Genomic DNA, 27,122 nt, shown 5'->3' with positions numbered 1-27,122 from the left:
GAGCAGCATGAGGATCTCATTTGACAAAAAAAATGAATGATTAAATTGATATTGTAGTGTCGGCATATGCTGAGGTAGAATGTGGAGTTAAGGGTCTAATTTTCTTTTTCTTGCTCTTTTGGTTCGTTGGACGACAGGACATGGATTTGGCACATCCTTAAGAGTGTTGGGAGGGGTCGAGGGTGAAATATTACGGTGGGCTAGCTACTTCTATTCCAAATAATGGAGGGATCACTAATCAACTTTTACTTCAATTTTTTAAAGAGTTTTCTTTACAATATGCTAGGCTTTCAACCAGTTGAAGAAAAAAGAGTATCACACATCAAACTATTATACAACAATATTTACCTCTAGTAAAGAGTTAATGACTACATCAAAAGGTTCCTCAAATCAACCACTACATTAGAAGGTTTCTCGAACTAAGTTACCTCTCGAGCCAAAGATAAGTCATACCATGGGAGTTGATGCACCACTCACTCACATCTCGCTTATTTAATTAAGAAAGACCAGTATTGGAACAATGTATCATTTCAATCTTTAACCTACGCCTTAAATTATTACTAAATTCTTCTTTAGAAATTGAACCAATAAGGTACTAAATGACATATAGCTTTCATACAAGAGATTTTAGCACTTTTCAAGATGGATTGAGATGGCTAGCTAAGAGCTTGTACGTGGATCACCAAGGACCACATAAAACAAAAACTTGCATGCAGTTGCCATCTGATTTACTAAAGCTAATTAAGATTGGGGAGACTGACCATCTAAGCAACTACACCAGATGGAAATATAGATTTTAATACAATAAATTGGAAAGTTAAAGAGAACATATGATATTTGCAGGCGGAAAAAGATTGTATATAATACTATATATGTAGTAGTTTTTAGGTCCACTTATGTTCCCTTCTCTTTTCCCATGGAAACTGACGAGGAAAAGAAAACGAAAGGCTTCAAGGACAAAAATCTTATATGTCTTCTACCATGAGCAGGGGAGAATCGATTCCATGCATCATTCATTCTTCTTCGCTGTCCAGTTCTATTGATTAATGCTGCGTTTCAGGAGGGAGAAGAAGATAAAAAATGAAGGACAATACTTGCATTCAATCATGGGTGCATATCTTGTCCACCCACTTACAATTAATATACTGTTTTTCAATTGTACAAGTTCTATAATTGGATGGAGTCATTTATTTTCTTAATCATTATTAAATTATCATATACGATAGAAATCAAACAAATTTGAGATAGATTAGTTATCTAAGGTCGCATAAATGAACATTTTATCAGGAGTTGTTATCGATTTGTTCGATACTTATAATTAAATGTCTAAATAATTACAAGTTAATTAATTTTTTTTATAGAGATAACAATTAAGAAAATAAACGGTTGTGATTAAAAAAATTATGAGAAGACTACGTTAATTATAATTATTGCTCAAGGTGGTGCACCCATGGAGTGTATATACCATTTCAAAAACCGAAACCATAGCACTTGTTCGGCACATTAGGTGCAGGAAGTTTGGACCACCACATCCCCCAATTATTTTGAGTTAAATCCTCGATCGGAAGTTCTATGGATGTGTCCTATTGCTAATTATACAGTTAAAGAGAAAAGAATCTAGCAAGCGTCAGCGTACGTGCTACGTACTTAATGGCTAATGCTATGCATATATCTGGAAGAGACATACAAGTCTTAAGAATTCCACAATATGTTCTCATTTTCCCACTAATTATTTATATCATTTCGTGTAGACATGTACAAACTACTACAGTTGGGGGGCTTCTCTTATCCTTAGGTCCTCTCAAGATGACAATGGAATTAGGACATAAACCATATCCAAAAGAATAGTATTTGTGTTTCCTCATACGGTGTGCACATATCTCACCTTCTATGAATCAGAATAATGTATATTCATCGTATAAATTTCATAATCTAAACCATTCACTTTCTTAGTCTTCATTTAAAAATCATCCCTACAAAAAAATTATTTGAATCAGAGATCGTTTAGTCATCCAAATGTATAAAATAAATGGGCACTTCATCATGAATATGTTACTTGGTACTCACATTGTTGATTTGTTTCATGCATTTAGATAACTAAATGATCTCCAATTTGAATGATTTTTTTTTTTTTAGAGATTTTCAAATAGAGATTAAAAAACTAATTGATTCCGATTATGAAATTTATATAGCGAATATACGTTCTTCAAAAGAAGTGAAATGTATATTCTCTCATGGGAAATGCAAGTATTGATGTTGCTAGCTAGCTACACAAGCAACCCACACATCTACACTAGAACCAGCTAGGAGAAATTTTTCTAGGTTTTCAAAACACCAACTCAGAATTGGCAGTTAATTATTAAATTTTCAGCTAATTCTGATATTTAACGAGTGAATGAAAAAAATGAGTATAAATTTATAGATTTGCAGGTAAATATGAAGAGCTCCTCCAGCAACAGTCGAACATATCGTTTAAGATTTCTCGAGTGGTTAAAATTTTAAAAGTTTCAAGGAAAAAGACTATAAGCCTCTAACGTGTCTGAAATGTAACTACTTTCTAAATTTCCCTCAAAATATATTACACATTGGCAAAACCGATCAGAAGACTCCATTTTCTTATGTTTGTTGACATCATTTCTGGTACTGCGGAAGTTTCCTGATAATTACGAATGACTTTTAGAGTTTTGATCTTAATCAACACTTTAAAAACAGTTATAGAGAGACCTCTTTTATATATATATATATATATATATCTATCTATGTGCTGTGTTTGAAAATTAGGGCCAAACCGACCCCTAATAAACCTAATTAATGCCAGTTACACAGATTTTCTTCCTTCAAATGATCAATGAGCCACCAAGAAAAAGAAAGTAACACTTCAAAGCATATTCTTTGGTCTTTTTAGGAACGTAGGGATAAACTCACAAGTGATACTAGAAAGACTATCCATTTATACGATATTTTGTAGACTAAATAATTGGCGGTTGATGATTGAACTTAGACATAAATACCATTTAAGAAAAAATCTAACCATATCAACCGCTACATCATGTGATCTACAAAATATAGTCCAAAAACATGGTTTCTCCTAACACTTTCTACACTAATTAACCAGCAAGTATGATAATTTCTAATACCAAATGACATGCACTTTTTTAACATCCAAATTAATACAGCAAGTCACTTTTGGCATCTGAGAAAGCACAAGGAATAATCTTCCTTCCTCTTACCAAAGGCCACATAAGGGCATTATGGTCATTGACAACCCCATTACCAAAGGCACCTCATAAATTAAACCCTATAAATTGCTGCCACACCACCCTCGTTTCTCCACCCTAAACAAAAAAAACCTATTAGAGAATAACAAGAGAGAGATGAGTCCTGCAACCACAAGCGCCATATCAGCAACCAACAAAGTCCACAACCTATGGAGGTCTCCGCTGCCGTACCTCTTCGGCGGCTTAGGTTTGATGCTGCTACTCATTTCTGTTGCATTGGTCATCCTCGCGTGTTCATACCGCAAACCCTCTTCTAGTGAAGATGATGAAGAGAAGCCAGCAAAGCCCATGAGCACAGTTCTTGACGATGAGAGAAGGATTGCAATCGTCATAATGGCCGGGGATGACATGCCAACGCATTTAGCTACAGAGGTGATCGCTCCAGCAACTCACCACTGTACTTGCTCCTCTGAGACCGATCAGAAAGTGTAAGGGGATCATAAATTAAAAAACTTTGGTCTATTTAGATAGAAAATAGGAATAGGAAAGACTGAAATGTCTTTATAAGTCTTGCCGTCCTTGTAGGGTGGACTGTCAGCCGCTGGTCTCCTTTTTATTAAAAAAAAAAAGAGAGAAAATAGCGACTAAATTCTGTCCCTTGATTTGGAACTTCTTTAAATTTTGTTTCCAATTGTTTGTTGTTTTTTTGTAATTCTCTATTAGAGTTTGGCGGGAATATGTAAATTGATTCTGAGCTAGTATTGGAAAGTCGAAGTTTTCTGAGCAATCATAATTTATAGCCAGGAACCTGGGTTTAATTAGTTGCTCCTGATATATTAATTGATTAAAACTTATATCGATCAAAATTTGTGAACAGAGCAAAAACAGTAGAACTATTTCTAGGGTTTTTGAAGTGTATTTAAAAAGATTGAAAGTGCTTTTGATAAAAATGTCTTTTGACCAATTTTTAGTAAAAACTTAATTGAATCCTAGAAAAGTATTTAAAGTGTTTCTAGGAATAAGCACATATATAATTAGTGCTTCTCCAGGAAGCATTTCAAGTGCTTTTAGAACCCAAAAATATTTTCTCTAAAAGAACTTATTTTAAAAGCACTTCCAAACAAACTCTTAGAGAAAACTGAAATCTAATTATATCTTGATATAGTATTGTGGGTTCGATCGTCCACGTTCAGTCAATATCATCTGAAATTTAACCATGGTAGTAGTGAGGGGAAACCTAATTACATCTTCTGCGTTCCAACTGAACCATCGGATCTAATACCAATTTTTGAGCATAGCCTGTATCATTCCTGTTACGCCTATATTGTTCCCCAGTTTAATTATTTTGTACCATTCGGAAATTCAATATTGGTGGATGTTAATCTTAAGGAAAACTAATGAAAACAAATTTAAAAATTTTGAGTTTTAACGACAAGGACAAAATAAAGGGTAAAGTGAATAGTACCATGATTGACTTTTTAGTGTAAAAATGTGGTTTTTCGTTAAAGTGAACAATACTGGAAACTTTTCATTAAAGTTCCCTTTATCTTAAGGGCTCGGTGCAAGTTAAAAAGATATAGTAAATGTTGGATATATAGTCACTTATTTCATATGGGAGATGTGTACTTAACTCACAACTCCTATCGCATTGATGTGGTTCTTCCTTACAATTGTTGCGATCCGAGAAAATCGTAAATTGGAAAGTGAAAAAAGAAATCAGTCTTGGATCTTTTAGCACCCCTGATCGGTCTAATTTATAACTTTTCAGGTTTTAAATTACATATTTTAGAAGAAAAAACAAAATTTTGGTTACATATGAGTTAGTAAGCATAGGAAAATCATAACATGTTTTTAGTAAGGGTACTCAAAGAAACTAGAGAAATGTTAAGGGGACTCTCAAAATGGAAACTCTCTATGGACTCTTTGTCACCTCACAGTCTAACGTCAATTTTTTTTTTTGTGCCAACATATAAACTGTGCCAAAAACATAAGATGACAAAGAATCCATAAAGAGTCTCCTCTTAGCATAATCAAAATAATTACAATTTCGATTTCCTTAAACCCTAAACGCTAAGGCCTAATACGCTATAAAATTCCAAATGGGGTTCATTGTACTTGGACAGAAACCAACCAAGGAACTAAAGACTCAAAAAAGATAGCCAATTAGATATCTAATTGGTAGGTGATGGCTGATGCTTCCTCATCTGAGTGCTAGAAATAACGCCATTGGAGGATACAGAGCATCTTGGCATCTGAGAGTGTCCCTTTCTGCTGTTGTCAAACAGTATTTCGTTAGCCAGGCATCGATGGCTATGAACCTAAGAGACCATCAGACCATGACTTTGCTTTGCCTAAAAAGTTGTTTTGTTGTTGCTGATTTTATGTTTAGTGCGCTCAGACGCGGCGGCATGTAAATGCAAATAGGATCTATAACGATGCCCTAGTTGAACGGCTTTGACAAAAGGGTCTCTTGGCACTGTGCCTAGTGGGGGGACATGTGCGAGGTTTATTTTTCAACTTTCCTTTTAGTAAACAAAGATATACTAGCATTTTGCACAGATAGGTTACTGTGAATCGTGAATGCATATTATATAAGTGATTAAGAATTATTGATGCATATTTTATAAAATTTTAGAAGATATAGATAAGATTTAACGTTAATACTCTTTTTTTATATATATAAAGGAGATATGCTAGTTTTCCGAACTTCTGAATGATTGTGGATTGTTGATGAACTTAGACAGTGGCTGCCCCGGATGGTAAAATTGCCTAACATCCCCCTTGTACAAAATTCTTCATCATTCGGATGGATATATACTGAGGATATTCCGGGTCAAAACAATAGTTTATATTTAAAACACTGTGGCATGGACAGCTCTTTGGTCATCTCAATATCAACCATGGTGTACTTTGTACCTTCGGAAACAGAAGCTTTCCACTTCTTTTGCGGCCTACCTTCCAATTATATTATCAATTATTTATGTTCTGGGAAACAAATTAATGGTAGGCAAATGCACCATTTGGAATGATCCCAAGACATAGAAGAGAGTGCCCTTACACAAATGGTACAAATATGATATCACTTCATTACTTTCTTTTGGTTTATTTTTGGAACATCTACAATCATTCTTCAAAGCCTTCCATGTTTTAAGAGTTTTATTCCATATCTTGCATCCTTTTTCTTTTTGGATTTGATGTTAAAATATTCATGTACATGCTTTCAGTTTATTTGTTGATGCATGTATCTTTTTTTATGAATTTTGGTATGCATACATGCATTAACAAATGAACTAAAAACATGTGCATGAATATTTAAATATCATTTCCATTTTTAGTTTTTCCGAGAATTTTTAATTATATATTTTAATACATATTCATTTTTAGTATTCACTTAATATTACGGTTTAGTAACATTCTTCTCCAGTTATAAGTGAGAGATATTAAATTCAATGTATATGGATGACGAGTTCGATATCAATTTACTATGGCAGGTTTATTGTGTAGCTCAATCTAATCCATTCACCATTTAGTGCAAATATACCATTATTAGGAATATATACATATACGTGTATATGTTCACGCTTCAATCCCTTTATACACTCTCTGATTAAAACTTCCCTTTATATGCTTTTTTTTTTTTTAAACAAAGAGAAGATGTTTATTAAATAAAGAGATTTGTTATTAACATTCTAAAAATACCATCATACACTCATCTATGCATTATTTCTCTTTTATATTTTCATATAAAAAGTGCACGCTTACATTTTCGGAGTGGTATGACTAAGAGCACTTCCACTGTTAGATGAATTGACAAGGCCGAAGGCCAGAATCCCCCATTGGGAAAAAAACCTCCATTGGTTGAATCTTGACCATGAAAGTGGTGGGCCACTTTAAGCCCGAACTCAAAGAGCTGCTTGGAGACGCATTGTAACATCCCGAAATTTATCATAGTTAATCAATGCACTATTAACCACCAAAAATTCAATTTGATCATATTAGGGTTGCATCTAATATCCTGGTTAGACTAATTACGTACCCTAAATGAAGGGATTAAGTTATTCATAATTCACCTTACGCTTCTAGAACAACATACTAAAATTTCATTAAAATCCAACAGTCGAATCTCCGCTAATCACAACATTTGAGCGGCGGTCGACGTTTTAATTTACTAACTTGTAAATCCAATTTGGGAAGATCCATATGTGGATTCCCGATCCGTAAGTTCCTAAAGTCCTCAAATATTATGTACTATAATGTCTCAAAGTTTGATGATGATCCAACGGTTAGATGGTCGTCAATTACGAAAAATCGTACGACGGTACACTTATCTGAAAATTTTGAATATAATCAAATTTCAACGAACGGACCTTGGATATGGGCTCAGGACATCAAAGATGTCCCACTGTCCAAAATTCATGAAAACAGGTTCTCCCCCACGCGCTTTCGCGCGTGGTGGTTTCTGGCAACCGTAAACCCACTATTTCATCTAACTCCAAATTCTACCAAAATTCACAGGAAGATAGAGCTCAACAAGAGAAACAACTTTTACACCTATCACGATGTCCAAAAGTGGACGAAAGAGGGTCAATTCTGCTGATAAAGCCGGCTGGTGCCTAAAGCTTCCCTGTGTTGATTCGTCACCCACGGTGGTCCAACAGGATCAAAGCTAGTCGGGATTTACTCCTGGGATGATGGGCTATAAAACCCAAGTGGTGGCATTGGCCATCGCTTTGCCGATTCACCGGAGAAATGAAAAGAGTGGCCGGAGCACCATTGGTTTTCATCTGTTTTTATGGCCTCACACCGTCACATACGGTGGTTAATCAAGGTGGTTCTTGGTTGGATTTTGTAGAGGGGAGTAAAAGCTTCAAGATGGTGGTGGTGGCGTTGAAAAACTCCACCGGAGTTGACCGGAATCGACCTCGGAAAATGGGAGGTCGCGGGAGGTCAAATGGGGTTTTTCTGGACTCCATGGGCCTCTGAACCCGGTTTCTATACATGGGAACCTGCTAATTTTAGGCAGATAGACTTTGGAAACTTACTACTAATAGTAAGTTCACATGTCTAAAAAGTTTCATTACTTCCGAGCCTCGTAACTTCTCCATTTTAACTCGGAATTAAGAATGGTTTTCGCCTATACGTTCGTAGGGTCGTCCTTTATTCAAATATGCCAAGAATATATATGAGGACAAAATACATACTTGTATAATTACGTTAAGTCAACGAGGGATATTTTCGTCATTTCATTTTCCGATAAAAAAAAATTTCAACATAATCATATATTTAAAATTTTTCAGGATATTACACATATAATGCAAGGCTGACGTGATGCTATCGTGACAATTTTTGAGTGGGTGAAATTTACTAAAGCAATTATTGTTGAGCGTTAATAGTAACTGCCTTAGCCTTCTATTGCCCTTTGTCATCATGGCAGAACGAGTGTACTTGTGCTAATAACAATACCTTCGAGAAATAACGGATGACAACCCTTGAAAAAAACCAAATAAAACCATAAAAGAAGGGGTGTGATATCCACACACCCCTTTTTACTTTTCCTACACATTTTTGGTTTTTAACCGTTGGATCGGATGAATTGAAGAAGATCAATGAACAGAAATTAACAAGAGTGTATGAGAAGTTAAAAGGGGTGTGTGGATACCCATAAAAGAAAATGAGTATTTAGGTCAAACTCATTAGGGCAAATTTTCAAATTAATGAGAGCTAATATGGATTTGGATAAAATATGAGCCCAAATTCGATATTGGGCTCATAATCGCGTGGAAGCTCCTAAATCAATCCTACCTAATCACGTTTTACCTCATAAGATTTTGGTACTTAAGTCATCTCAGATTTTGTTGCTTGTATTTTGACATTCGTAGCTACGAAATCACTGAGGAAACGTGTAAACCATGTATCATGTGAGTTAAAGTGCTACTGTGTTATGACATTAAAATGTTAGTGGGAAACAACCCAAAATTCAAAAGTGATTCGCATTTGGAAAATTTGTCTTACCACCGATTATATCCATTCATGCATCTATCATCGATTTTGTTACTTTGCTTTAAACTTATCGTTTTGAACTTTTTTGACATTTTGTTTTTATACAACGGACATTGTGAGAAAGATAAATCGAACTTAGGACCTTAGGCATAAAGTTAAGTGCTCTTAACTAACTGAGCTATAAACCTTTTGCAGTAGTTAAAACGTTTTTTTGGTTCTATGAGTCATGCATATGATTGTGACTTTTAAGTTTTAGTATTCAAATTGGGATTTACAAGCATAAAATCATGTCTAGCTCTTCTAAGAAAGATAGACAACATCAAACAAAGCAAGGACAGAACAAAAGCATAAAAAAAAGTTGAAAAGTCTCAAAATCTTGTTCTAAAATCCCAATCCCCAGTTCGGTTCTCTGCATTTTTCTCCCATGTTCATAGAAAGCTGACAAGTCACAGATTTAAAGGTTCAGTTCTAACAGTCATGAACATGCATGTGTCTCATATATTCTTCAAGCTTCAGGAGTATGTGCTGGAATGTGATGTTTTCCCTTAGACAAGACAGAATTTGTGTAGATACTAGAAAGTGTTTTAGATTTTACACTATTTCTCTTTCCTTGTAAGAAAAAATGAGAACATCTGTATTTTGCACTAAAAGTCTAAAAGTCTAATGGTCGGCAGTTTTGTTAATTATATACAATTATAACGTGAAAAAGAAAGATCATATTTTTCACAGACCATAAGACCAACCCCATTTTATACTACATTTCCTTAATTGGAAGATACATGCCACTTCTGCACAGATTTTTAGTCCTGAAAGTCTACCACTTTTGAACTTCAATCCAATTTAAAATTTTAAAAAGGAAATTGTTATTGACACTCTAAAAATTTCATTTTACATTTTAAACTTTTTATAATTAGAAAGAAAAATACACTTATGAGAGTGCAGAATGAGATTTTTGAAGTGCTAATAAATGTTTTCTCTTACAAAAGATAATACTTAGGTACTCATTAAGTATTTTATGAACTCACTTTCTGATTTAGCTTAACTAAAAATGTCACGTGTTACTTACTTTTTAAAACCCAAGAAAAATTAATGACATGTTCATTATTTTTTAAAACAATAAAATACGTGTTAATTTATTATTGAACAAAACTAAAAAGTGATTCCACTGAGTACCAAAATATTATTCATTTAATTAAAGTCCACGAAAGTTGTCTTGTTTCTTGTTCATTTTGAGTATTTGTAGCAATAGCTTTTTCGTAGGTGCATGCCACATTTTGTTTAATTACAAACAATTATAATGTGAAAAATAACGATCATATTTTTCACAGACCATTAGACCAACCCCATTTTATACTACATTTCCTTAATTGGAAGATTCATGCCACTTCTGCACAGATTTTTAGTCCTGAAAGTCTACCATTTTTGAACTTCAATCCAATTTAAAATTTTAAAAAGAAAATTGCTATTAACACTCTAAAAATTTCTTTTTGTACTTTAAACTTTCTGTAATTAGAAAAAAAAAATACACTTGTGAGAGTGCAGAATGAGATTTTTGAAGTGTTAATAACTGTTTCCTCTTACAAAAGATAATAATTAGGTACTCACTAAGTATTTTATAAACTCATTTTCTGATTTAGCTCAACTAAAAATGTCACGCGTTACTTACTTTTTAAAACCCAAGAAAAATTAATGACATGTTCATTTTTTTTAAAACAATAAAATACTTGTTAATTTATTATTGAACAAAACTAAAAAGTAATTCCACACTAGGAGTACCAAAATATTGTTCATTTAATTAAAGTCCACGAAAGTTGTCTTCTTTCTTGTTTATTTTGAATATTTATAGTAATAGCATTTTCGTAGGTGCATGCGACCACCCCCCCCGCCCCAACACACAACAACAAAAACCCCTTTCTTCCCACCCCCCCCCCCCCCTCTCTCTCTCTCTCTCTCTCTCTCTCTCGCCCCCACTTTTGTAATGGATCCCTACAGAAATTTTTATGGGACGGAAGGATGCAGCAGCAGTGAATCAGGGTGGACAACATACATTGATTCTCCCACGCAAGAAGATGATGCCGAATGCAGCAATATTGAAGATGTCGGTTACAAAAACCATCATTATATCGCATATCTCACCAGGAAAAAAGTTGGCAAAGATGACAATGAGAGTGATGATTCAATGGCTTCTGATGCTTCTTCCGGCCCAAGTCACCACCATGATCTCGCGCGTCCGCGCAGTAAAGAGACTAAAGGCACTGCGCGCTTCAAGCGTGATAACGGCAAGCAATCAAGGCACAAGAGCACAAGCAAACCAGAGAAGAAAACTGGTGAAAGGAGTACCAAAAAGAAGTGATGCGATATCAGCGCTACTGAATTTGATGGCGGCGTCAAGTCCTACACAAAGGGTACTGCAGATTATTAGGCTCTTTGGAAATGCTTTTAAAATGACTAAAAACATTTTTGGTAAAACTGTTTTTTTGAAAGAAACATCATATAAGTGTTTCTTGCATGAAGTACCTAAAGTGTTTTTCTTGTTGGGTTTTATGGCTCAAAATTAAGATGATGCAAAGAATAGATTTGTGTTACCTATTTGGTTTTGGTGTTCTATTTGGGTTTGGATTTTGAATTCTTAGTTGTTTTCCTTGGTAGAGAGATTTTGTTAATTACCTATTTGATTAGGATTTGTATTTACTTCCCATTAGGATTCTTATTGTAACCTAAGTCCTGTGCACTATAAATAGGACCTTAGGGTTGGTGTATTTTGTGTGGCAATTTGGTGAGAGTTGATTTGTGAGATTTGGGTTGTGAGAGTTTAAACACTCTTTTGTAATCTTCATTTGTTTAGTGAAATTCCTTGACGTTGATATTGGTAGTTTGTTAAAATTCGCTTCCGTTTGCGCATAAAAGTACAACATTTCTAGGATCCAATTGGATTTTTACTAATGATTAGTTTCTAAAACATTTTTGTCAAAAGCACTTTCAGTCATTTTAAAAGTACTTTCAAATGAGCTCATAATTGCTAGTGAAAACTATAAGCTTGCAAATTAATGACGAAGAAGTTGTATATTTGTTCTTTATATGTAGAATACACAAAAGGAAGGATATATATTTCTTCTTTCTTCCACGAAAGTTCTTGGTGCGTTCTTATTTCGCTCTTTTGTATCTCATTAGCACATTTTCTTCTTTTTTTCTGCATTTCTTTTTGAACTTCATCATCGCGGAAAACATCCGTTGAAAGTGGAAAGGTTAAATTTTGTCACAACACATTCTTTCAATCTCGGAATAATTAAGTTCCGAGAAGAAAAAAACGATTTTTGATGTTCTGCAAGCAAGAAATTGTGGTGTGTTTGTCTCTCAAGTTTTCTCAACAATAATGCGTTTTGTGTATTGAGTGTTTGTGCCGCTGTCCCATGTGGCTATGAAGCAAACGGTGCGTGCAATTTGCTGGAAAGAAGAAAGATCACAAAACACACATGTCGCTATTTGCAAGTAAAAGAAAATATTGATGCACTAGTTTGAAAAGCTTACAAATTATTATGTAGAATGTGTGTTTATGTTAACAAGTTGTGCTGGAAAGAAAAAGATCAACATAGAAAGACAAATGCCAACTATGAATGCTGAGGTTTTTTTGTTGTGACAGTTACAGGAAAAATTGATAGAGTTTAACCACAAAAAAAAAAAAAAAAAAAAGGGTAAATTACATTTTTATACATCTGGTTTGGGATCTATTCAATTTCTTACATCTTTAAAACATTTCACTTTCATATCTTAAGTACTATTTTATTTCAAAATAATACCTGCATTACATTTCCATCCATTGATCTGTTAAATGCTGACATGGCTGCCAAATGTCTGCCACGTGGAAAATAAAATATTTAAAAAAAAAAACCTGAATTTTCTCAAAAAAAGAAAAAAAATTGAAAAAAAAAAAAATGAAACCAGTGCCTTCCCCCGCCCCCCAGCTACCCTAACCCAGAACCCAAAAACTGCAAGAAGAACAAGAAGAAGAAGAAGAAGAAGAGGGAGAGAGAGAGGAGAGAAAAAAAAAAAAAAAAGCCCCAGTTCGTCCCACCCAAGCCACCCCTTTCTCCCATCCCCCATCACCCCTCCCAAAAATCCCGCATCACCAACAAAAATTCCACCCGAGATTAGGTGGATCTACCACAAAACCAGTCCAAAAATCATCTCAAACTCAAAGTATTTTCAAAACCACCCATATTGAAAATCACAAGATCCTGATCCGAGGGGAACGGGGAATGGGGGAAGGTCGCGCGGCACCCTTGGGGGGGGGGGGGGGAGGGATAGATGGGTTTAACTTATAGTGGGTCTAAATTTTTTTTTTTTTTTGAGAAAATCAGGTTTTAAAAAAAAAATAAAAAATAATTTTATTTGTCCACGTGACAGACATTTGGCAGCCACATGACATATATGTGGGCAACCACGTCAGCATTAACATATCAATGTATGGAAAATTAACGGAGGTATTATTTTGAAATAAAATAGTACTTAAGATATGAAGTTGAAATCATGAAACCACATATCATTGCATCCAAATATCGTTTGATTCAAAGATTCAGTGATCAGAAACTATTTTCATTTGTATTTTTAAGATGAATTTGGCAAGTTCTGTTTGATTTTGGTAATAAGTATTCTGTCTGAGGGTGGGTGGATAAAGACAGAACACGCTAAAAAATTGGCCTCTGGTGTGCTTAGACCTCAAACCTGAGGTATGAAAATGTAATTTACCCAAAAAAAAAAAACTACAAATTGGTAGGAGTGACCGCAATTGAAGATAAGATGAGAGAAAATCGGTTAAGATGGTTTGGACACATAAATTGAAGACCTACAGGTGCTCCGATTATAAAATACGACTATAAGATGGAGGATCAGACAAAAGAGGTAAAGGAAGACCAACGAAAACTTTGAAAGAGACTATAAGAAAAGATATGGAGTGCTTGGAGCTAACGGAAAACTTGGCACAAAACTAAACGTTATGACATTCTAGGGTTCATACAACCGACATCACTTAGCAGAATAAGACTTAATTGTTATTGTCGTTGTTGGTAGAGTGTTTCTGCAACAAATGTGCAGATGCAACAGCAAAGCAAGTACCCAACATGGGCTGTACTTCCAACTGCACAGAATATTCTACCACTTTCAAAAACAAAATCTGTGATTTGTCATCAAATTGCACGTTTTATCATGTAATCAGCATATATAAGTTCTCTGATATCGCGAAATGCGAGTTACCGGTTGAATGATTATATTGTGGAGATCGACCGGCTACTTATCTCTCGCAATTATCTAACAAGATGCGTCCGCACCATAGAAAACCGCACAGAACACACTCAAACATTTGTTTAGCAAAGTGAAAAATGAATTTTACAGAGAAACAAAGAACATGTCCTTTTGCCTTGCTTTTTGCCTTATTATTCATTAAGTCAACATGATCAGATAAGATTCATAAGAAAACCAACCCCCACAATTTGGGGAGTCCTCCAATACAACATGTCTTTTAAATGGATCACATTCACTTGAAGATTATTCGATTCACATTCAGTCGTAAAATTCTTTTGAATTTGTCGATTCACATTCAGACGACTGTTAAATCACACATTGATGTACTTTAAAACTTTCAATATTCTGAGAATTTGTATGGTAAAGTAAAGTAAAAATGAATACAAGTTAGAACATGTGGGATACAATTTTCTTAGCTAACAGTCAACAAAGATAGAGCATGGGAGGAAAAATAGTTCATGGTTGACAACCAATTTAAGCTTTTTTGGACCCTATTTCCACATATGTGATGCCTCACTGATTTGGTTCACTTAGAAGTGAATTTAGCACATGGAAGCCACATTATTCAGATTTATGGAACACGGTTGACACCCAAAAAACTAACTAAAATTTTGAGTTGCTGCTGTCGGCACACTTCTTTTTACTGTTCATCTTATCAATTTTTGACCGTCAGATCCAATGAATTGAAAATGATCAGAGAACAGAAATTAACATAAGTGTGTGGATAGTATCATCCAAATACTTGAGGAATATTTGGCACATACAATAATTGCAGGAAAAATGCACAAAAAAATAATAATAATTTGAGCTGCAAAGATTGAGAAATATAAGATTTTTTTTCATTGATTTTTTTCTTCAAACATTACAGTCTAGATTATCACCCCACAAAGTCCCTACATTGAACAGAATTATGTCTTCCATATTAGAGAGGGGTCTGTGGGGGTGGACAGATCTGCCAAAAGCACAAGAAAAACAAAGCACACTTCTAAGTCTTTAAAAAAAAACTGATAAAACATATTTGGGATAAATTTTTCACCGAAAAGAGTTGGCAGAAGCTCCGCCCAGCATAAAATCGTCAGCAGAAATTATTCGGATGAAGAGGGTTCTCTGCTTGAGTAGGATGGCAAGGAAACTGGACTTAGATCTTTGACTGTTTGGCGATCTTGAACCATTCGGTATGGAAAGTGCCTCCATGTCAGTGCGTTCGTATGTATGAGCACCAAAGTAGTCTCGTTGAGCTTGGACCAAGTTCGCCGGCAGGCTCTCCCTCTGTAGGAGTCAAAATAAGCAAGACTTGCTGACATACCTGGGGTGCTGATGCCTGAGTTGATAGCAAGGCATACCACCCTTCTCCAGGCAGACTGCCTCTCAACAATCTCTTTCGAGAACTCTGGGTCCACGAGAAGGTTTGCAAGATCAGCATTCCTATCATATGCCTTCTTAATTCTGTCCAGGAACACTGCACGAATGATGCATCCTCCCTTCCAAATCCTGGCCAATTCGCCCAACTTCAAGTCCCATCCCTGCTCAATACTCTTTGCACGGATCAGATTCATCCCTTGTGCATAACTGCATATCTTGGATGCATAAAGAGCTTGCCTCACATCATCGATCAACTTTGCCTTATCCACCTCTGGGGCATTCAAGCTATCCTCAAAGCCAGCTGATTTGAACACTTTAGCTGCTTTAACCCTCTCGTCCTTTAACCCACTAAGGAACCTTGCATCCAAAGAAGATTCAATTGTTGGAGCTGCAACTGATAGTTCAGCAGCTTGCTGTACAGTCCATTTACCAGTACCCTTCATGCCAGTCTTGTCCAAAACCTTGTCAACCAAATATCCATCTCCCTTGTCATCCTTGATTCCAAATATATCGGCAGTGATTTCAATCAGGAAGCTGAGAAGCTCACCCTTGTTCCACTCTGAGAAAGCTTTTTGGAGTTCCTCATTTGACAACTTTCCCACTGATTTCAGCACATCATAAGCCTCCGCTATGAGCTGCATATCACCGTATTCAATCCCATTATGAATCATCTTGACAAAGTTACCAGACCCACCTTTGCCAATGTAAGTCACACAGGGACCACTGTCCGGAACTTGAGCTGACACCTTAAGAAGAATGTCTTCAATGTACTTATAGGCCTCAAAGGATCCTCCAGGCATCATAGAAGGCCCGTATCGAGCCCCCTCCTCACCACCTGAAACTCCCATTCCAAGGTAAAGAAGACCTAATTCAGCCATGGCTTTCTCCCTCCTCTCAGTGTTCTCATACCACTCATTACCACCATCAATGATGCAGTCGCCTTTCTCCAGGTGGACGGAGAGGGTCTTTATGGTCTGGTCAACAGGCGCCCCAGCCTTGACAAGCATGATCACGACACGGGGTTTCTGGATTGACTTAACAAAAGATTGCGGATCATGGAATCCATAAAGGGGAAGGTTTCCTTCCTTCTTAGCTCGCTCAACAGTCTCATCAACTTTGGAGGTAGTTCTATTGTATACTGAAATGGGGAAGCCTTTCTCCTGCAATGTTGAGGGCCAAATTTTGGCCCATGACAGCCAAACCGGCAAGGCCTATTCTTGTGGGTTTTGGTGGTGCAGCCATCTCTTTCCCTGTCTGCTACTTGCAATTGTTAGTGAGACTGTCAGACTAGATCCACATACTGGAGAAACATAGAGTACAAATCTAAAAAACTGGGAGTCCCGGGAACAAAATCAGAGGATAATTCAATGAAATCCAGCAAACTTCAATAGCTCAAATAACAGAACTACAGATCATAAAAATAATTTCACATGTAATCACCTATTTCAATGCCTACACACTAATTTTAGCATTGTATAACACTGATGAGATTGAAAATTATGTATGCGATGCTCAGATGTATTAAACTAAAACAACAAATCTAACGAACGATGATACTCCCGTAAGAACTTACTAAGCCCTGCATACTAATTTCGAATTGTAGAACATAGACGAGATTAAACATTAAGTATATGATCCTCAGATGAATAACACTAAACTAACAAATCTAATGTAAAACGATGGTACTCCAGTTTGATCACTAAGCCCTAACTTTTACAGTCCAATTGTTCCGATCGAGTCAATGGACAAACAAATATAAAAAAAACTAAACTTTCATTGTCTCACAACCTCCGTAGAAACCCACAAGAGTGAATTCTCTGAACTCTGAAGCTAACCAAATTAAACCAGACCCACTTATACTTATCTATAACAAAACTCAAATCATATTTAATATAAAAATCATAAAATTGTAGAACCCATCAACCAAACTGATTGGATGAACTAAAAAGCATGATCTAATCAATCTGAAAAATCCCAAGAATCCATAGATTATTGCAAAACCAAATTCATCGTCAAGATCAAGAGCAACCCAATAGCACACTAACAAAACGAACAGAGATCAACAATCCCAAATCATAGGAACCAATCAAATGTCAGAAAAGCTATGATTTTTAGCCGCAGCAAGTCAAATAATTTTATGGATGTAATTACATTCAGTAAAGTAAATCAGTAAGGGGAGCATTTTGATCAAGACCCAGAAAGCAAAAGGATCCAAACCTGAAAGTGTTCTTCTGTAAGGAGAGAAAGGGGATTGAAAATCTGAGGAAATCAAACAGAACCCAAGAAATCAAAGATCTGTGGGAGGCGGAAAGTGTTGAGCTTTTATATTAAGAAAAAATATTTTCTTGGTATAGCGGGTCAAGATTAGCATCTGGCTCGGTAGGTGAGGTGGTATAAGCCGTCGTTGAAGATGGGTTAGGTGACGTGGACATATGCTAAGCCCCTCCAACGTACCGCAACAGTTGAGCGGCGCAACAGTTTTTCTCTTTCGTTCAACATTTGTCATGTCCGCCAACTTACTCTAGCGGTATTCCTCTAAGTGGTGGAAGGTTTTATGTTTGAATTTTGTAGATGATGAATTTGATATCAAATTAGATTGTGGTTTAGTCGAACTCTCCTTCTTCTAATGTCAAAATATCGATGCACTCAAAAAAAAAAAAAAAAAAAACATTTGTCACCTCTACGTTGTATTTTACTATACAAATATTACAAGAAAGTTGAACTCAAGATCTCGAACACACGGTCAAACGTCATTAACTCATTGAGCTAGAAGCTCTTAAAAAGTTTTCATTTAATCAAAAGGGTCCCTTGTGGCTTGTGTTCTTCTTTTTCAAACGAGGACACCGAGATATGGTTTAATTTGAGAAAAGAAAAATTGTCCTGTTATCTTAATGAGAAATCGTGCCAAGATTTCTATGAGTGAACTCCTACCTTGTTGCTCCTCATAGGCTCATACCCTTGTCTCGAGAGGTGAGCATTGCAAGCCTTTTTTTTTTTTTTAACAAACGATATTATCTACGTATGGAGAAATTAAACTTAATCTCATAATGAACTAGCAATAATGTGATTCAAACTCAAATCTAAAATCATTTACTTACGTCATTAGATCATAGTACTAAGTAGCACATTACAAATATATTATAACCAAATGATAATCATATAGAATTTTCTTCCACTTACACTATCCTGTTTAATCTCAACACTATTTTCAACTCAATTGACCTTTCAATTTTAAATGCGATAAGAATCTGAAATGGATCTAGGAAAGCATATGCATCTGACCTGGACATTATTTCAGTGGACACTTTTGTCCAATTGCAAATTACATGAATAAATTAGACATTAACCATGTCAACATGATGTCACCATTTGCAAAGCATCCGCACACCACAAGATTCCGTTTGGGTCTTTGTATATGGAACCAGATTCTCTCCAGACCCAAAGAAACTGAGTTCACTCATCAAATGATTCAGATCATTAAAATTTGATCAATGATCACAAATAGGGGCCCTCTAAAAGTTATAATAATTGTAGCCGTTGTAATCAAATTTCAATAGCCCGGATAATTTGATCACTGGGCTCAGTTCCTTTGGGTCTGAAGGGGATTTAATTCCTTTGTATATGAATGTGATTTCTTATCCACCAATCACAAATAAGATGACCCCGCTATATGCATTTACTTAACAAAAAACTAATAAAAAGAGCTTCGAAAACTTTGAGTTTTAACGATAAGAACAAAATAAATGGATAAAGTGAATAGTACCTAGAATTGACTTTTTAGTGTAAAAATATGATTTTTCGTTAAAGTGAACAGTAATGCGGACTTTTCGTTAAAACTCCCTTTACTTAATATATATTATAATCTAAAATATGCAACCAAAAAGAAAAAAAATATTGTATCCAACCATTAGATGATGAATTTATTATGTACCCTAGCCGAAGTCCCGCCACAAATAAGATTCCTACTAAATTTGATAAATGAATAATGATTATGTAATAACAACATTAGGTGGAATACTAAGAACATGGATCAACAACCCTCGCCACAAATAAGATCTTCCTACATTAGGAGGAACACTAAGAACATTCACAAACAACAAATGCTTCAACCATTACTGCATTCTATTCGACTTCCCGTCAACAAAAAGTGAGAGATGAGTCTTCTGATAGAGATAATTTAGGGTAAGATCGGATTCGTTTGATGAATGCTTCAACCATCGAAACTTCAGTGGTAGTTGTCACCGGGTTTTCGCTAAAGCTTCAAGTAATCTGAATCTGTGAATTACAAATATATACTGCAAAGTGCAAAAGAATTGCTACGTACACATTCCCAATCTGGCTGTTTACAATCCATGATTCACATGAACAACAGATACAACATTTAGGCAAGCATAACAGACAGCTTTTCCCAACAATAAAAAAAGAAGACGACATAGTTTCTCACCGAGCTTCGCTCTGAGATTGCGACTAACGAAGGAACACAAAACTTGTGAGAATTAGCACGTAGTGACTGACAATAGCTGCGACTCGCTGATGAACTTAGATCCGAGCAGTGAAGATGGTTTTTCTTTTCTATAAGCCAAAATTGCACATTTGAACAAATTCCATATCATTGTCCAAATAATTCGTCCACAGTTTCTTGTATTGGTTCATAGCAATGTCCAACCAAGGTTTCATGTTTCCGTTGTAATGAATGACCGCAGCTTTTCTAATCTCGTCCATGCTAATACTGGGATTGTACCCCAGCCCAAGAACATGCCATGACTTGTCCAAAGACTTGGTCTTCGAGTAGAAGGTAATCAGCCCCGGCGGAAGAGTCCCCAGCTTCCATAGAGTCCGGTCCTCATTCTGCAAAAATTCATGGGCAAAAGTACTCACCGATCACTATGAATGATGCATTCCACTTATGAAAAGTAACGGCGCAATTGTACTTCAACTACATATTGTGCCATTTGGCTAGCAATTCCAAAGTGAAAATCATAAGTGCTTCTGTGGAAGGATTAACATACTTCGAAAATGCTAACCCGAATGGTACTTAATCTTCATACACACAAGGAATTTACGTTGAAAATAAACACTTACCAAGTTCTGCCAGTAATGGTACTGCTCGGTGCTTTTCTCCAGCCTCCAAGCATCAAGATCAAAAATATTCATCCCGTAGGCCCAAGCACAAGCCCGGGATTGAACCTCTCCCTGATAAGTGGGTGTGAAAAATTCAAATACTGGGCGTAACGATGGAAGGACCCAAAGCACGTCTCAACAGCTCCATTCACCTTGCCATCCAAATCAATCTTCCACAATCCTGTCACGTCCTTCTGAACCACAACGTCATCATCCAAAAAGAGAATTTTGCGCAGTTTAGGATACATCTCCGGCAAATAAAACCGAAGGTGATTCAACATTGACAAGTACTTGGGGTTCCGGTACTTCATGTTTTGTGTATCCTTGGTAGCATTCTCTGCCCGATTCTCAAAGTAGAACTTCTGCAACTTTGCTGACTCAAGTTGCCTCAACACCGGCACATATGAAGAATTCAAGAAAGTGAAGTCTTCTACTGCTTTCACCTCAACATACGCACCCCTCTCCACAGGCCTCATCTTAAACCAAACCTTCATCGGAGCAAGATTCATCCTATCTGTAACAACATGGAAAACGTGTTTCCACGGTTCAACCGAGTTCTTCACCACAGATCGTATAACCACTGAGACTGCAATGACATTATCCGAAAAAATTGCATAATGATACAAACTTGGATCCTCAAATTCGGGGCTTGGTTCTTCTTCCTTGTACTTCTCCGGATGCGATATTCTTTCCTCAACAAGTCTCATGGCTAAACAATGCAAACTTTTTGGTATCGATTTTGCGGCAATCAAGCTTGCAAATGCCCCATTCTTCTTTGCCTTTATAAGCAACTCATTAACAGCAAAAATGGTATCCTTCAACTTCTGAATCTTGAGCTGATTATCATAATTTTCCTTTGACTCCGCGATCATCAACCGAGCAATTTTGACCTTATCCTTCACCTCCTTCTCAAAATGCCTCAAAACATCCTCATCCAACGGACCGTCTGATTCAAACAATGCGGTTCTGTAACCCGGCTTCATTTGAAGATCAGAGAAATTTGACGCCAAATCATCAAACATCCTCATTTGCCTAGATATCTCAAGCTTAAGCTTCCTGGCGTACGCCGCGTAAGCATTCACCAGAGTAACATGATCATTGGCTTGCTTATATATCAAATCTAATCGGGTTTTCAAAGGGTCGGAATTTAAAGCTAAAAACGTCCTACGCATGTACCCGTTTCCAGTTGTTGGAAGTGCCTGCAATCAATTAAACATCAAGATTAAAACTTCAATCCTATCTAATTGAAAAAAATAACATCTGGGTTTTGTACTACTCCAAGATTTTCACATGGGTTTTTTCTTTCCAATCTGGGATTTGTTCAGATGTCAAAATTAGAACGTGGGTTGTGATTGATAAGTGAAATTAACATCTGGGTTTTGCTAAAGCTTCAAAATTTCAATCTAAACCTCGATTAATTAAATAAATAATTGGGAGAAAATGGATTTAGGGAAGAGGGGGCAATACATACAGAGTCGTGGTGCGGAGTTGAAGGATTTGTGGTGAGGATAACAGAGAGCGTGGCAATGAAGAGGAGAGAGAACATAGCCGAGACAAAGATCCGGTACGAGAAGAAGCTCCGGAGGCTGAACCCGCCAAAACCCGACCCTCCTCCTCGGCTGCCTCGCATGGCCACCGCCATTGGAGCAACCAAAACTTCCGATCAGAACGCTCAAAACAGAGTATGATCGATTATTGATGATTGAATGGTGTTTTGATTCTAGCAGCAGCAGCAGCAGCAGCAGAAGGGTTTGAGTTTTCTCTCTCTCAGCTGATTGGAAAGTGGAATGAGGAGAGAGAGAGAGAGAGAGAGAGAGAGGTGATTGGAAGTGTGTGATGTGTCTGTGAGATCTCAGCTGGGTGTGAAGAAGACCATGTGAAAGCGTGGAAGGGATCAAACTTCCAAGTGAGAAGGACCCAATTTCCGTGTCGGTATTATTATTTAAAAAAAATAAAAAAAAAAAGGTGGTGGAAAGGGAACGGGCAATATGGAGTCTAATTTGCAGTAAGTTCAATAAAATTTAAGGTGACTAGTCTAACCCACCCAATAAATTTAAAACTCATCCTGCAAACCTAAGATCAGTTAAGTTGGTTAGAATAACGTGTTTTATTATCGCTATACCCAGTTCGAATTTTCTCTCCAATTGGAGTTCATAAAATATTTACCAATAAAATTAGACTCGAGTTTAAATCTACATTGAGAAACTTGGGTTAGGTCTGAAATCAACTTCTAATCTGCTCAAGTTTAACCATATTTAGGATCTCGACAAAAAAAAATCCAGGATAAATTTTGAGAGTAGCATTTTTGTATAAGTGATAAAGTTAGATTTTTCATTCACTGATATTTATTGTCCCAGACATAAAGTGATAGAGTGTGTATGTTTCAAATTGTTAGATAAAAGCCCATCAATTTTTCTTGAACCATAATTAAGAGCCCAATAAAGCCTTTGTGCCCAACCCAAACTAATGGATAATCAAACTCCTACAAGCCGTACAATAATAACAGAAATTTGAAATGGAATTCGGAGTTAGCCGTTAGTGACAAACTTGCCGAGCCTGAGCCTCTATCTTCCGGCTCCCGCCAAACTCCCCCCACCTCCTCCATTCCGCCCCCAGAAAGCCACCAACTTTGACCCTCTAAGCAACCGTCTGATCAGCCACAGTAATGTCGGCCATCTCCGCAAAGCAATCACCACCCTCGATCTCATGGCACAGCGACGGACGCACCGGGACCTCCCACCTACTCCCTCCTCCTCAAGTCCTGCATCCGATCCCGGAACTTCGACCTGGGAAAGCTTGTCCACGACCGGCTGGCTTGCTCGCAGCTCGAACCCGACCCGGTGCTTCTGAATTCCTTGATCAGCTTGTATTCGAAATCTGGGGACTGGAAGAAGGCGAATTCCATCTTCGAAAACATGGGCAGTGAAAGAAATTTGGTTTCTTGGAGTGCCATGGTGTCTTGTTTTGCGAACAATGATATGGGATATGAAGCGATTTCGACATTTCTTGATATGCTCGAACATGGGTTTTACCCGAATGATTATTGCTTCGCATCGGTGATTCGGCGTGTTCGAATGCCCAAATATTTGGGATTGGGAAGATAATTTTTGGGTCAGTGATCAAAAGTGGGTATCTTGGGTCTGATGTGTGTGTTGGGTGCTCATTAATCGATATGTTTGCCAAGGGTAGTGGAGATGTGGGTGAAGCGTATAAGGTGTTTGAGAAAATGCCTGAAATGGATGCAGTGACATGGACTTCGATGATTATTAGGTTTGCACAGATGGGTTTCCCCAGAGAGGCTATTGATTTGTATGTAGATATGTTGTTGAGCGGGCTCATGCCTGACCAGTTTACACTGAGTGGTGTTATATCAGCGTGTACAAAGTTGGAATCACTATCATTATGGCAGCAATTGCATTCGTGGGGTTGGCTTTAGGTCATTATGTCGGGTGTTGTTTGGTGGACATGTATTCCAAGTGTACGGCTGATGGATTGATGAATGATGCGAGGAAGGTATTTGATAGGATGCCAAACAATAATGTTGCATCATGGACTGCAATTATGAATGGATATGTGCAGAGAGGAAGGGGTGATGAGGAAGCCATCAAACACTTTGTTGAAATGATGTCAGGTCTTGTTCCGCCAAACCATTTCACCTTTTCTAGCATTCTGAAGACTTGTGCAAATCTTTTGGATTTGTGTACGGCAGTGAAATCAGGTCTCGCTTGCATTAACTGTATGAGAAATTCACTTATTAGCATGTACTCAAAGTCAGGCCAGGTGGAAGATGCCCGCAAATCTTTTGATGTTCTGTATGAGAAAAATTTGATATCTTATAACACAGTCGTTGATGCATATGCCAAGCATTCAGACGCAGAAGAAGCCTTTGGACTTTTTCCTGAAATTCAGGATACAGGATTTGGGGCTAGTGCTTTCACATTTTCTAGTCTCTTGAGTGGAGCTGCAAGCATTTGTGCAGTTGGTAAGGGCGAACAAATCCATGCCCAGATAATAAAGTCAGGATTTGAGTCATACCAAAGCATTTGTAATGCTTTGGTTTCCATGTATCCCAGGTGTGGAAACATAGATGCTGCTTTTTTAGTGTGCAATGAGATGGATGATTGGAATGTTATATCATGGACTTCAATGATCACGGGTTTTGAAAAACTGCAGCTGCAGCGGTAGAAGTGTTTGACAAAATGCTTGAGGCCAGAATAAAGCCGAACGAGATCACATATATTGCTGTTTAATCGGCTTGTAGCCATGCGGGTTTGGTTGATGAGGGATGGAAACACTTCAAGGCCATGGAGAAAAAACATTGTATCACCCCAGGAATGGAACATTATGCATGCATGGTTGATTTATTAGGCCGCTCAGGATCCCTTGTAGAAGCCCTCGAGTTTATTAACTCAATGCCTTTTACAGCTGATGAACTCATCTGGCGAACATTTCTTAGAGCCTGCCAAGTGCATGGTAACATAGAGCTTGGTAAACATGCAGCAAAGATGATTATCGAGAAGAACCCACATGATTCAGGCAGCATATAGTTTACTATCGAATTTGTATGCTTCCACTGGTCTGTCTGTGGAAGAAGTGGCAAAAGTAAGAAAAGATATGAAAGAGAAGTACTTGACCAAAGAAGCAGGTACTAGCTGGATAGAGGTGAAAAATAAGATCCACAAGTTTCATGTTGGGTATACTTCACACCCAAAAGCGAAGGAGATTTATGATGAACTGGATGAAATGGGCTCAAAGATAAAGAACTTGGGCTATGTCCCGAATACAGATTATGTACTTCATGATGTGGAAGAGGAGCAAAGGGAATTCTACTTGTTTCAACACAGTGAGAAAATAGCAGTGGCGTTTGGTCTTATTGGGACATCGAAATCAAAACCATTAGAGTGTTTAAGAATCTCCGTGTTTGCGGAGACTGTCACACTGCTATTAAATATATTTCGGAAGCCACTGGGAGAGAAATAGTAGTAAGGGATTCAAATCAGTTTCATCATTTCAAGGACGGGACATGCTCTTGCAACGAATACTGGTGATGTTGTTACACAAATTCAAACTGTAAATGATAGAAGAATCTTGCAGGCTGATTCGTAAGTTTCTTATTCCAATTTTTCGACGCCCCAGTTCTTTGTTTTTCTAGTTTTAGTCTGTACAGGTCACATCCGCACATTTGTGTTACTATTGATGTATACTGCTTTCTGATTAATTTTAATAAAATCGTATGACTTTGCTTCTTATTCTTTTACGTTTAACGTATTTGAAGTAAAATATAAATTGGAAAAAGCACCCTAGGAATTTCGGAACAAACCTTTTGCTAGAGCTTTCCTCGTATTCCGCTTTCTGAAAACTTTTTGTTGGAATTGAGCCTTGATATTCTCTCTTCTTCTTTTGCCGTGGATTATTTTGTGCACTTCTCTGAAAGGTAAAGGGATATATTATGTATGTGCGATATAATATTAACACAGTTCAGGATTAAACATATCTACTCATAGAACAATCAGTGTTTCTGTTATGCTGCTAGACAACACTTTGGAACTTGATTAAACTGCAGTAAATCTTGATGGGATCCATTCTGATGAGATGGATTTGAAATTTATTGGCCGTGAGCTTGATTTCAACTCTGATTTGATTGCATATAATGCGTGTATACGATCATCACTGGAAATATATATAAATAGAAAATCAAGGCTCTTACGTTTGCAGATCTTCGTAGGCAAATAAGGTATTGCAGGAAAGAAAGAAAGAGAGAGATGAAGTCTCTGAGAAAATATCCAAATCAAAGAGAACAAATTGCAAAACAAAACAAAAGAAAACATGTCGTTGTGTTTTGTCAAGCCAGCTCTCTAAAAAGCTAGAAAACAGTGCTTAATTGGATGTATATGTTAGTGGATAGCTTTTGTGAATGTCTTGCCTCTTTATAGTAATTTTAATACAACAAACCAACTCCCATTTTCACCACCTTTATTTCTGTGTCATGACCAACTCCCCGCCCAGCCCCCCACCACCATTGCCACTTATTGCTCCACCCATTGGATTTTTTTCTCCTCCCTTTGTTCTAGTACACCTGAAATTATTGCTGTACTTTCTTCGTTGTGCGATAACCTTATTTTT

The 27,122-nt window shown here is 36.9% G+C and overlaps 4 protein-coding genes and 1 pseudogene across 4 annotated transcripts; 3 read left to right on the top strand and 2 right to left on the bottom strand.

Moving 5' to 3' along the window:
* The first annotated feature begins 3,374 nt into the window (after positions 1–3,374).
* LOC103966814 (protein GLUTAMINE DUMPER 6) lies at positions 3,375–3,710 on the top strand. The gene has a single exon (XM_009380034.3). It carries the CDS (start codon positions 3,375–3,377, stop codon positions 3,708–3,710), a length of 336 nt encoding a protein of 111 aa, XP_009378309.2.
* Positions 3,711–11,196: 7,486 nt separating this feature from the next.
* Positions 11,197–11,571, top strand: LOC125474223 (protein SOB FIVE-LIKE 3-like). Its single transcript, XM_048577657.1, has one exon. It carries the CDS (start codon positions 11,197–11,199, stop codon positions 11,569–11,571), a length of 375 nt encoding a protein of 124 aa, XP_048433614.1.
* A 3,762-nt stretch (positions 11,572–15,333) lies between these two features.
* On the bottom strand, positions 15,334–18,322 carry LOC103966813 (6-phosphogluconate dehydrogenase, decarboxylating 2). Its single transcript, XM_048578042.1, is given in 5 exon segments — positions 15,334–15,707; positions 15,710–15,787; positions 15,790–17,038; positions 17,040–17,178; positions 18,096–18,322. Coding segments are annotated over 4 exon segments (1,461 nt in total). The 5' UTR covers positions 17,121–17,178; positions 18,096–18,322; the 3' UTR covers positions 15,334–15,654.
* Positions 18,323–20,441: 2,119 nt separating this feature from the next.
* On the bottom strand, positions 20,442–22,867 carry LOC103966811 (probable galacturonosyltransferase 9). The gene is given in 4 exon segments (XM_009380029.3): positions 20,442–20,726; positions 20,961–21,055; positions 21,058–22,198; positions 22,471–22,867. Coding segments are annotated over 4 exon segments (1,683 nt in total). The 5' UTR covers positions 22,642–22,867; the 3' UTR covers positions 20,442–20,450.
* On the top strand, positions 22,698–26,248 carry LOC103966838 (annotated as a pseudogene).
* The last annotated feature ends 874 nt before the right edge of the window (positions 26,249–27,122 follow it).

The sequence above is a fragment of a genome, unplaced genomic scaffold (assembly GCF_019419815.1).
Source record: "Pyrus x bretschneideri cultivar Hongxiangsu unplaced genomic scaffold, Pyrus_bretschneideri_v1 Contig12, whole genome shotgun sequence".
NCBI lineage: Eukaryota > Viridiplantae > Streptophyta > Magnoliopsida > Rosales > Rosaceae > Pyrus > Pyrus x bretschneideri.
The sequence above is the reverse complement of the archived record's forward strand: the minus strand, read 5'-3'. Positions and strand labels throughout refer to the sequence as shown.

Bases quoted from the DNA above. Each gene is read 5' to 3' on its own strand.
- LOC125474223 (XM_048577657.1), top strand. From the start codon at position 11,197: ATGGATCCCTACAGAAATTTTTATGGGACGGAAGGATGCAGCAGCAGT.
- LOC103966814 (XM_009380034.3), top strand. From the start codon at position 3,375: ATGAGTCCTGCAACCACAAGCGCCATATCAGCAACCAACAAAGTCCAC.